Source organism: Barbus barbus (assembly GCF_936440315.1).
Source record: "Barbus barbus genome assembly, chromosome: 20".
In the NCBI taxonomy this organism is placed as follows: domain Eukaryota; kingdom Metazoa; phylum Chordata; class Actinopteri; order Cypriniformes; family Cyprinidae; genus Barbus; species Barbus barbus.
The window spans coordinates 27583176-27595504 of record NC_136748.1 but is presented as its reverse complement, the minus strand read 5'-3'; the positions used below and the strand labels follow the sequence as shown (position 1 = coordinate 27595504).

At 36.8% G+C, this 12329-nt stretch overlaps 1 protein-coding gene across 1 annotated transcript in view; it reads right to left on the bottom strand.

Moving 5' to 3' along the window:
• LOC306886771 (nesprin-1-like) overlaps positions 1-12329 on the bottom strand; it is a 114246-nt gene that overhangs the window by 86679 nt on the left and 15238 nt on the right. Inside the window, exons 5-19 of the mRNA XM_079444081.1 lie at positions 10050-10142; positions 9777-9955; positions 9449-9645; positions 8408-8517; positions 6890-6997; positions 6579-6716; positions 5617-5781; positions 5412-5524; positions 4244-4412; positions 4039-4135; positions 1718-1920; positions 1470-1634; positions 1117-1269; positions 280-423; positions 26-193 (exon numbers count right to left, since the gene is read on the bottom strand). Of these exons, the coding sequence (XP_079300207.1) occupies positions 26-193; positions 280-423; positions 1117-1269; positions 1470-1634; positions 1718-1920; positions 4039-4135; positions 4244-4412; positions 5412-5524; positions 5617-5781; positions 6579-6716; positions 6890-6997; positions 8408-8517; positions 9449-9645; positions 9777-9955; positions 10050-10142 (2202 nt within the window). The remainder of the gene's footprint in view (positions 1-25; positions 194-279; positions 424-1116; positions 1270-1469; positions 1635-1717; positions 1921-4038; positions 4136-4243; positions 4413-5411; positions 5525-5616; positions 5782-6578; positions 6717-6889; positions 6998-8407; positions 8518-9448; positions 9646-9776; positions 9956-10049; positions 10143-12329) is intronic.

The following is a 12329-nucleotide window of genomic DNA, read 5'->3' as shown; positions in this document are numbered from 1 at the left end:
GTGCAACCCACAGTCCTTTAGTCACCTGACACTTCTGCTTGAAGTCTCCTGGAGCCTCGGAGTCCCGGGAGGAAGTGATGCGGCTTGCCTTCTCCAGCGACTGGTAGAACCCAGTGATATGTTTCTCCATCTCCTCTAATGGAGGCAGCATGGCCTGGGATTCCCTCAGGAGAGGCAGAGCTCTTTCTCTTATCTAAACGAGACATTGAGGTCATAATGTGAGACGGTTTGATTACGGATTAATGTGGCAGTTCATGAGGGAAAATACAGGGCAGGCACCTTGCTGATGTCATCCTTGATGGCTGCCATGGTAGCCAGCATCTGTGCGATCTCCTCCTCGGTGAGGTCTTTGGTCAGCTGCTGCGCGTTACGTGTGGCCGTCTTGTACGCCGCCTCCATGGACGGCACTTTGTGCTTGATGTCCTGTAAGAAATTAGTTTTATATAATCAATAAACCATTAATTTTTTTTATATAAACTGAATGGATAATTGTATAAATTCACATATTACAGCATGTACACAACCATTCAAAAATGGTGAAAGTAAGATTTCTTTTAAAGAAATGATTTTACTCAAGGATACATCAAACTGATCAAAAGTGACAGCAAAGACATTTATATTGTAACAAATGTTTTCTATTTCAAATAAATGCTGTTCTTTTGCACTTTCTATTAATCAAAAATGAAAATACTGAAAATTTATCACGATTTCCAAAAAAATATTAGGCAGCACAACTTTTTCAACATCGATAATAATAAGAAATGATTCTTGAGAAGCAAATGAGCATATTAGAATAATTTCTGAAGGATGATGAGACACTGAAAACTGGAGTAATGAAAATTCAGCTTTAAGTCACAGGAACAAATTACATTTTAAAATATATTCAAATAGAAAAAAAATACTATATATTTTGTATTTTAAAAAATGCAACCTTGATGCGCATAAGAGACGTTTAAAAAAAATAGTTTCAACTCCAAACTTTTAAGTCAGTCAAAATAAAGTCAACTGCTTGAAATGGAAAATTCAAGAGGTTTTATTCCTCTAAAGTGGTTTATGCTGCGATTGACTAATAAGTACCAAGTATTCCAGACAACCAGCTTTGTGAACTTTGATTACCTCAACGTCTTGTAGATATGTCCTTATGTTCAGAAATGAGACTTGAACTGGAGTGTTCATCCTCTCGTTGGCCGTGTCAATAAATGCCTTTAAAGCTTCGATCCCATCGTCATAATCTTTTCTCAGTTTGTCCACTTCATCTGCTCTTGCATACTAAGAAAATGCATACTAATTATGTTTACACCAATATGAATATTGACATTATTTCATAAAAGGTACAGAAGCAACAGACTGTCAATGAGGGTCAGAAAGAGGAAAATAGTCATGAAAAAGTCGATTAAGACTGTGTTGGGTGAAAGAAACCCTGACTCGAGGGATAAAAACAAAATGCTTGATGTGTAGTGTAGTCTTACATGTTTGACTTTGACAAACAGCTCTCTCCATCTGCCGTTGAGAAGAAGCAACTGCTGTTTCAGTTCTCGAGACACAGTCTCATCGCACGTCTCAATCAGAAAGTTTCCAGCATCATTCATGTCCATGTGCTGCTGAATCCAGTGTGGAAGATTCCGGAAAAACTCCTGCAGAAGAATTCACACTGTTTATACACAACAGTTTTCATTCAACAGCATTTCATCTGAAAGTCTCAAACTTTTCAACGCACCCGTTTGTCGCTCTCTGACTGGTTGAGCATCTTCTCAGCATCCTCCAGCCAGGCCTGCAGGCTGGCCACTGCGTTGCTGTATTTCTCCCAGTTGCAGATCACTTCCTCCAGCATGCTGCGGACGCTGCGCACCTCCACTGACAGGTTCTTCCACTGCGCTGTGGCATCGCTCAGGAACTTATTCACACCTTCTACCTCCTCAGCTGAAGGCAAATCACATTATGAGCAACAGAGTCTTGCACACTAAAAACAAATGCATTTCTCAATCTGATTTTTGAAGTGCACAAGACACAAATCACTCCCCGGAGTCTGGAAGGTGCCCAATGTTGAGGATTAGACTATCAGCTACTCTAAGTGAACTGACAGGAGGGGTTAGCAGAAGTGAAATCATGGTGATCTAAACACCCTAGTGAAAAATAAACATACTCAAATATATTTGAAAAACATGTATTCCATGCTAAGTATACTACAAATACATTTACATATTTATGTGCTTAATAAAAAATAACCTGCAATTGTACTTTTGGTAAACACTAGTCACACTAAAGATATAATGTTAAGATATAAAAAATTATATTTGATTGTGCTAAAGTGGAACTATTGCAAATATGTGATCCTGGACCACAAAACTAGTCTCAAGTCGCTGGGGTATATTTGTAGCAATAGCCAAAAATGCATTGTATGGGTCAAAATTATTGATTTTTCTTTTATGCCAAAAATCATTAGGATATTAAGTAAAGATCATGTTCCATGAAGATATTTTGTACATTTCCTAATGTAAATATATTAAAACTTCATTTTTGATTAGTAATATGCATTGCTAAGAACTTCATTTGAACAACTTTAAAGGCGATTTTCTCAATATTTAGATTTTTTGCACCCTCAGATTCCAGATTTTCAATTAGTTGTATCTCGGCCAAATATTGTCCGATCCTAACAAACCATACATCAATGGAAAGCTTATTTAATCAGCTTTCAGATGATGTATAAATCCCAATTTCGAAAAATTGACCCTTATGACTGGTTTTGTGGTCCAAGGTCACATATACTTTAAGTGCACTTCAAATATCTTACATTTCAAGACTGGTATTATTCATACAATCCTCATCATTAGTGACATTACATCACATTTTAGGCTTAATATTAAGAAATGTGCATTGTGCACAAGTAGTACTCCAAATAAAGTTGAATTATAATTCTTATATCTCAAGCGATATGTCAGTAAATATGTAAATAGATTTGAACTATACTTAGAATGTAAAATATATAACTTTTCTACTAGTTACCGAGTAGTACTCTGGTCCTCTAAACTCACCTCTCTTGGGGATTTTACTGCCTAGAATATGAAACAGTTAAACCACATTACTACACTTGACATGGCACCTTTGTTCTTCAGGTGAGTCGTAAAACCTAACAATAACACATCAAGGTCATGTTTCTTGCCATTTTCAAAAGAATAAAAATAACAAATCATATTTTGCATAAATACAGGCTATTTATTTTATTTATTTTTATTAATTTCAACATAATTTTTTATAACATTAAAACACATTTACCCCTATTTTTAATGTCTTGTATGCTACTTATTTAATAAAATATATATATTAAAACACAGTAATATTGTGAAATGTTATCATCATTTAAAATAACTGTTTTACTATTTTAAAATGTAATTCGTTTATTTGATGCAAATCTGAATTTTCAGCATCATTACTCCAGTCTTTCATAAATCATTCTAATTTGCTGATTTGGTGAGATATACATACTTTTATTTTATTTTTTCAGGATTCTTTGATGTAAGTTCAAAAGAAAGTTCAAAAGAACAGCATTCATTTGAAACAGAATTTGTTGTAAGAATGTCAAAGTCTTTACTCTCATTTTTGATCAGTTTAATGCATCCATGCTAAATTAAAATCTAATTTCATTATGCAATGTCTTTTTCCCCCCCCCTCTTGATTTTGGAGTGAAATATGACCAGATTTCATTTGTGACATTCATCCATTCTATATATTCAATACATTCTATGCATTCACCCAGTATATATTTAGTACTTATATTAATATTACCACACAATGTCAAAGAATCCCATCAGATTGAGCGTGTCAAATATAATTTTCCAAGAAATAATATTACTCCACAGCACTTATTTCACTACTTAATGATGTTTCAAGAACGTGTGACAGAATGAGGCTGCCTGATCTCAAAGCAATAGGCTCATTTCAGCTGCTAGAGTTCAGAATCGCTGCCAGGGAACGATTATAAAAAGCTGCATGGATCTCCAGCCTCAGGGGAATAATGCATTAAAGTGTGATGTATCTTACCTGAAGCCCCAGATTTCAAGTAGGAGTCTGCAGCTTGTTTCAGAGTCTGGAACGTGGTTTCATATTGCTCAAAGAACTTATGGCCTTCAATGAACGCCTGTGTGTAAAAGAGGACAGTAATGGGAAGATGTTTCATGATATGTCAGCCAAATCAGTTTTTATAAAGCAGATTAAAAGAGTTTATTAAATACGCTGGAGGACGTACAATATAATTTTGCAGAAGAAGCTCCACTGAGTCCCGACGGCCGTATTTAATGATCCAGGATTTGAGCTTTGACTCGGCCAGCATGAGAAACGCCATGAGACGGTACTTCATCTCCCAGAACTCAAACTTAATCAGATGGACATGAGACGACGTGGACACAAAATTAAACCTGCAGAAACATGGCATATTAGTAAATATAGCAGTAACTCATGGGATTTGTGATTTTGAGCTCGTAGCTTCTATAATTACATTCTATAATGTCAATGGTGTTGCTATGTGGTTGCCAGGGCGTTCTGGGTGGTTGCTAGGGTGTTGCTATGTGGTTGCCTGAAGTGTTCTGGGTGGTTGCTAGGGTATTGCTATGAGGTTGTCTGGAGTGTGTTGGGTGGTTGCCAGGGTGTTGATATGTAATTGTCTGGGGTGTTCTGGGTGGTTGCTAGGGTGTTGCAATGTGGTTGCCTGGGCGTTCTGGGTGATTGCAAGGATGCTGCTATGTGGTTTCCAGGAGTGTTCTGGGTGGTTGCTAGGGTGTTGCTTTGAGCTGGTCTGGGGTGTGCTGGGTGGTTGCCAGGGTACTGATATGTGATTGTCTGGGGTGTTCTGGGTGGTTGCTAGGGTGTTGCAATGTGGTTGCCTGGGGTGTTTTGGGTGGTTGCTAGGGTGTTACTATGTGGTTGCTAGGGTGTTGCAATGTGGTTGCCTGGGTTGTTATGGGTAGTTGCTAGGGTGTTGCTATGTGACTGTCTGGGGTGTTCTGGTTGGTTGTTAGGACATTGCTATGTGATTGCCTGGGGCGTTCTGGGTGGTTGCTAGGACATTACTATGTGACAGTCTGGGGTATTCTGGGTGTTTGCTAGGGTGTTGCTATGTGTTTGTCTAGGTGATTGCTAGGGTGTTGCTATGTGGTTGCCTGGTGTGGTCTAGGTAGTTGCTAAGTTGTTCTGGATGGTTGCTAGGTGTCTCAAGTCAGTCATTTGATGGCTCTAAATATGGCTAAGTTCATCATCCATTCAAGTCTGTAGCACAAACAGTGCAGTAGTTTAATACTTTGAATTGCCATTGTTATGTATGTGATTGCACATCATATAACATACATTAAATGCATTGCAAATGCCATTTCACGTCGCCTTTAAACAGTTAAATGAAACTTAAGGTCATCAGATTTAACCTTTCTGCCATGTCCTGAAGCTGCTCTGGTGGAACCGGGACGCCGTTTACTGATCGGTCTCTGTGAATCTGTTGAAATGTCTGTCGGTGTCCTTCCAAATTCTTCAAAACCTCCTGCACAGAATGCACAGACATTGTTTTTAATTTTAGCAGCACAGTGATCAGAGCAATTCCCTTAAGAAAGAAAAAAAAGTTCTTGCACCTACCTTGTGCTGTTCCAGTTTTCTGTGGATGATGTTGGCCGTCTCTTCGTGGGCCTGTTGAATGGGAATGTCTTCTCTCATGGAAAGTTCTGCCCGATGCAGCCAGGCTCCGATCACTCCCAGAGGGCCCGGCAAAGACTTATCCAGATGGATGTGCCAGTCTAAGAGCTGCGCAAGCCACACAAAAGCATCGCAAATATCAAAAGGAGAGATCTGTTTTGAAAGCCGTTCGCTGTCTGTGAGGACCCTTCAAGCTGTCAAGTGTCTGGCCAGATTGCAGTGTTCGCTCTGTGGACTTCTCTGTTTCATTAAACAAAACCGTCTCTGTGTGTCTGTCCTCTTTCCTCAGTAATGAACCCTGTATCCACGGTCTATGCTCCAATTCACACTTCATTACAGCTAATGACAGCTAGAGAAGCACAGCAGTAACAGTTCAGAGTTGAACTGAAGTAAAAACTATTTTCAAACATAATCAACATAATAGTGAACTGATGTACAAAAAAGACAAATATATTTACAATCTCCAGCTTAAGTTGAAGTATTAATTTGCCTAAATGAATCCACTAGAAGTTCTATATGTTCTAAAATGAATATACGAGAAGTTCTAAAACAAATATACGAGCTATATGGCACACACAACAACAACAAAGCCATTTAGTATCATGGACAAAACTTGAGATTATACAAGAGCTGCAGTGACAAGGAATATTAGTCTGTTCCTCACACAAAGCTATCATAAAACTTCACAAGTCTTATAGATATAGTATATAGAGCACAAGCCGTAAGGACTACTATAGTTTTTCTGTCATTTTCGGTGTTGTCTATTCATTTTCAATACATAAAAATAGCATGAAACATCTCTTTTTACATTCCATAGAAAAAGAAACAAGATAAGTTGAGTAAATGATGACAGTTTTAATTTTTGGGTGAACAAACACGTTAATTACATTTGGTGAAGCACGTACCCTGACAGACACATGATCCCAGGCCTGTTTGACCATGGCCTGGTCCACTGAGAGTTTGCCGTCCCTGTGTACGGGTTGCAGGAGAGACTCGATTTGTTTCTTTCTCATCTCATACTGTACACGGAAACTCTTAAAAGCCTGCAGTCAAACAAGAATGATGGAGATTAAATAAATACATCCGACCTGATAACAAACTCACAACTCATTTCAAATGCAAAGAGTTTAGCCAATCATAACAGAGGTCATTTGCATATTGAAATCTTAAAAGCAGCAAAAACAGCCTAAAGATCATGGAAAATGGTCTTGTTCACCTGATATTTGCCAGTTAAACTCTCTTCAGATCCCTGTGCATGCAGTATATCTCTCTCTAGCTGATCCAGCCAGATCTTCACTTCCCTCAGCACCTTGCGTTCCTCTCGCTGTGCACATCAGACAGAAATAAACAATGATTTATCACTCGCTTAGCAGGTATTCAGCAAGAAACCCTTTTTAACAAGAACCCAAAGCAGGTAACACAGCAATGTGAAACAATGAAAAAGAGGATAGAGTCCAATCCCAAAGAAGAGTGAAGATCTCCACTATTTTGTAGTTTGTTACACATAATACGGGGCTGTTATGACCCTATGTATTAATATACACATACCTCAAGCATTAGCTCTATATCTTGTGGATCATACTGTCCAGGAGAGCAAAGGCACATCAAGAGATGCAAACACAACACATTCAAGACGTTAGCAAGATAAAAGCCAGAGAAAGAGAGGAAACAAGCAGAGAATATCCACCGCCGACAGGCCATTCTCAGCAAACTGTGACATTTGTCTGCTATATGTGTCTCCAGAACTTACTACTCGGATAATTAATAAGATTTTTAGTAGTTATACCGCAAAACAAAATTGTAAATAGTTTGTTTTTATTTTGAAATGTTTGCTTTTCATCTGTCAGTGTATAGTATATTTGCTTATTTTCCATTTTAGTTTAATAAGAATTTAAGCAATATTATAAAAAATAATAAATAATATTATAATTCAAATAAATATATAGAATAAAAAATCTACCATAACTTTAACAAAACAAAAATATTATGCTTCCACTGCCAAGTTTTTAAAATGTTTATATTTTGTAAATATCAATATGTATAAATAAACATATTTGTAGTTAAATTTTTAAAAAGTAAAAAATGTGTGTGCAATGATGTTTTCTGACTAAAACTTATTTAATATAAATATTATTATAAATGTTTGCAGATCTTTAACCCCAAATCCTTTTAAAAGTAACATGTTTTAAACAAAACTGGTTTTGTATGAGCAGTATCATGCGTTATTAAAATTATTTTCAATTACTCAGTGTGATTTATTGATAATTACTCATGTATTTATATGATCAATTATCCATTATTTTTTATTATAAGCATATGTATGTTTCTGTGATTTACTAAGTTACAGTAACTATAATGTTTCCTAAACTTTTCTAGCACACATGGCATTGTTTCTTGAGAATGTCCCATACACTAAATGAACCTCATGCAGATGAGACATAATCGACTCTTACCTGTAGAGCTGGGATAGAGAGAGCGAATGTAGGAATGGAACGAACCAACTACAAATGCGCATGGCAAGTGATACAGACAGAGAGACAGAGTGAGCACACAGAGCAATGCACTATGGGTGTGATTCTAGAGTAAAATGATTCTTGAATGGATTTCACATTGTGATGGACTACAGTAATTGTTAGTGACTGATGAGGAAGCACTAAAGCAGTGACTGCATTAAATAACAGCAAGCAGCTAGTGTATTTTTAGCTTGTACATGAGCATAAGCACTAAAGCATACCTCCTCTTGCTGTCCATCTGTCTCGGACTGGTGGGGATCTGGGTAGTGCTTCAGGAACTGAGCTACGTATGTCATTATGGATTTCTCATCAGGCTTGTCCACATCCACATCTGCAATAAAACAAAGTTATAGGTTTGAACCTCGCAAATGGAAATCCTTGAGATACTACCATTGTCTTGACTTGTTTATGTATCTATGCATGCATTTAGTTTTTGTTTGAGTTTTACAGTACATCATCAGGTGACTGTCATATTAGATGATCCACTGACCTGAAGAGCCAAATGAGGCTTTTTATAGCCTCTTCAAAGGGCTTCTGCCAGATCACACCATGATGTCATGCTAGTCTCTATCTGATCTGGCCTGATGTCATGCTTGAATAGCAGCATGACCTACAAACTATAACAGCGTCTGTCTATAATGAGGCTTGATAATGGTGGACCTCCAGTATAATTAAGAATGTCTATTCACATCAAACTCAAAACATATGAGTGGCTCTTCAAAAGCACAACAGATCATTGACTGCATCTACATTATTAGCCACACAACATTAGTGTTGGCAGTACATTCATGGTATCAGAAGGTTATACCAGTTTTAAATGTTATTTTATCATTTCTGTTTTCATGTAATTTTTATTTAATTTTAGTAATTTTGTTGTTTTTTTCATTTTTATTAGTTTTTTTTTTCTTTAAATATCTGTATAGTTTTTTATTTCCGTTTTAGTTGTTTTAGTACAAGTTAAACTAAATGGAAATAGACAATTTTTGCCTTTAAATTTTATTTTAGTTAATGTTTTTACTTTTCAGTAAACATTTTTTCAAGTAACGTGAAGGCTTTTATGGTTTTAGTTTTAGTTAACTGAATGATCCCCATATTGGTATCTGCATGGTAAACCAAGGTAATTTAAAATAATGGCATTGTACATGTCTACAAAACATGGTATTCCCATGTCCAAAAACCATGGTAATACCATGGTGCTATTTTGTAAGTTGACATTCAGGGGAAATTGAAGAGATTTTGGAGAAATGTAGTCATATCAGTACCTTCAGGATCTAGTAAACGTGGTATTCCCAGTTTGTTCTCTGCCACGCTAAAGGCCTCTTCCAGGTTCTCAAGATTACTTCTTTTTCTCACGATGTCCATGTCCACAAGGTCTGGCCGAATGGCATGAATAACAGAATGGAAGGCCACACCACTGCGCCAACTAGGACCAAAGTCTTTAACTTCAATCCCAAGACGCCTCGAGAGAACAAATAACATCTCATTAGAAGACTTGCTGACAAATTAGGCCGGTTTGTATACACAATTCTCATTGGTTGACATATTGATTTTAAATCATAAGTATAAAGCCTCAATAGAGCTCGTGTTTACTTGGTTGCTGTGCTTTGGACCCATCCGAGCAGGGCTTTTTTGGCACTGCCCTGAAACTTTGTCATCACTTTGCGTTTCATAGGTGGGCTTCCCGTTTCCGAGCTGGCCATGCTGTCCACCGAAGACGCACTGCTGGATAAAGCTTGAAGGGCTGTAAGATTACTGGTCAACTCCTCAATCTGCAAAAGTTCAGGGGACAGATCCTTACAACCCAAATACACACAGACCTATGACAGTTTTCCAGATCCTACCATCATAATTGGCAAACGTTACCTGGAAATAGAGGATAATGGTCCACATCAGCCCCAAGACAATGGACGGGCGTCCATCAGCAATGTCCGTGGCATTGATATTGACTAATTTGATCTGGAAAATAAATATTTCTCATGTTAGAAAGTGTTAAATGACTAAATCATCAATGAATAGACATATTATCCACAGATCTGAGGTAGTGGCCGACCGATATATCACCAAGCCCGATATATCAACCGATATTTGGAATTTTTCAAATATCGGCATTGGCCGATAAGTTTTTCTGTTTGGGAGGAGAAGGGGTAAAAGATGCACAGGATGCTGTTGTGGAATATCTGAAGGATACAGGGGTATATTATAGGATTTAAAATTTTGAAATTATTATAAAAAAAATTATTTGTATTTAATAATTTTGTTATTTTATTTAATTTATTTATTTAATATTTTTTTCTTCTTTAAATAGATTCATTGAGATATAATCCATGCTGCATACTCCGGTACAGTAAGTGGCGGTATGCACCTGATAAGTCATGATTGCAATCCGCCATAAAACTAAGAGGAAGAAGAAGAAGAAGTGGCACACAGTGCTCATTCTCCCTCTAGTTCGCTGTCATCGTTAATAGTTCTGTCTAATACGGATAGAAGTCTGTCTAATAATCAGATATAACTGTTAAACAAAGGAATTAAATGTATACAAAAAGTATAAGTAAAAACGATTACTTTTATATTATTAGTAACAGAAAGGCAAACATTATAATACTTTCTCATTTGCCGACAGCATTCAGCAAATACGTATTTATATCATTAAAACAAATCTTTGAATTTCACAATCCTTGCAAACTTAGTAGAATCGAGATCTTGTGAAGTATGCATTTGTATCCTGCATGATCGCGTGTGGTCTGCGTGACGGTCGGTCAGGAGGAAACGCGCAATCAACAAACTTTAAACTGGTGATTTCAAATTATGCTGCGCTTTATGCATTTGCCCACTGTCATATTCATGTTATTTTCACTGTGTGCTGTATGTAAAATGACTGTTACCCTGGCCTTATTTGAACAATATGATTCCCAATGCACACAAACTTCCCAGAATCCTGAGTGCCCTGTTAGTTACAGTGTTTACCTTTTTAATTATATTTTTATTAAATATTTATTTATTTGTGAAAAATACTTTGTCATCTAAAGTACAACTATGTTTACTTTACACATTTATTTTTTAATCCATTTTCAAATGATTTCAAATTTCTTAAATATTAATTAACATTAAATAAAATTATATCGGCTATATATCGGCCACCCTGCTTTCTAAGATATCGGCATCGGGTGTCAAAAAACAATATCGGTCGACCACTAATATGAGGTCAGTTCAAACAAGCCAGTCTAAACCAGCACTATCTGCTGATAAATCGTGCAGAATAACACCAAGAACGTGCATTAGGAAAGTAAAAAGGGTCCATTTTGATTTCATGTTGACTTGAATAAAATTAAGTAGTCAGACATTTTCACTTCTTAGGGAATAAGCAAATATGAATGCACGAGTATATGAGAAACATGTGAGCGAATAAGAAAAAAGCAATTTGCTCATGGTCAGCCAGTCACGGACATCACAAGAGATGCTGTAGAAAAAACAAGCTTTCTTAAAATAATTGCAGCTCTTTCAGCCAGTAGCAGCTACAGCAGAGATCAGTAAATAATGGGGTTGCTCGCTGCATACGGTACGCATTATCAAATGCAGATATGCGTAACAAGAGGAGGTGTTTGTGAGAACTGTGACTAGGAGAAGTACTGACCGGAGAACCTCGGTACACAGACTGAGACAAGACATGTTAAGAGAGAGCACACAGGTAGAAGTGAAGTATGATGCCAGACTGGGACATATGAACATATTCAATGATCATGATAAGATTACAGATATGGCTAGATCATTCTTATTGTGCATTTAATTTAGCATCAGTAAAAACAATGGGGGGGGGGGGGGGGGGGGTTAATACTTTTATTGAGTAAGATTCCATTAAATTAATCAAAAGTGACAGTAAAGGCATTTATAATGTTACAAAAAAATATATATTTCAAATAAAAGCTGTTCTTTTGAACTTTCTATTCATCAAAGAATCCTGAAAAAATCATGTATCGTGATTTCAACAAAAATATTAAGCAGCACAACAATTTTCAACAATGATAATAATAAGAAATGTTTCTTGAGCAGCAAATCAGTATATTAGAATGATTTCTGAAGGATCATGTGACACTGAAGACTGGAGTAATGATGCTGAAAATTCAGCTTTGATCACAGAAATAAATT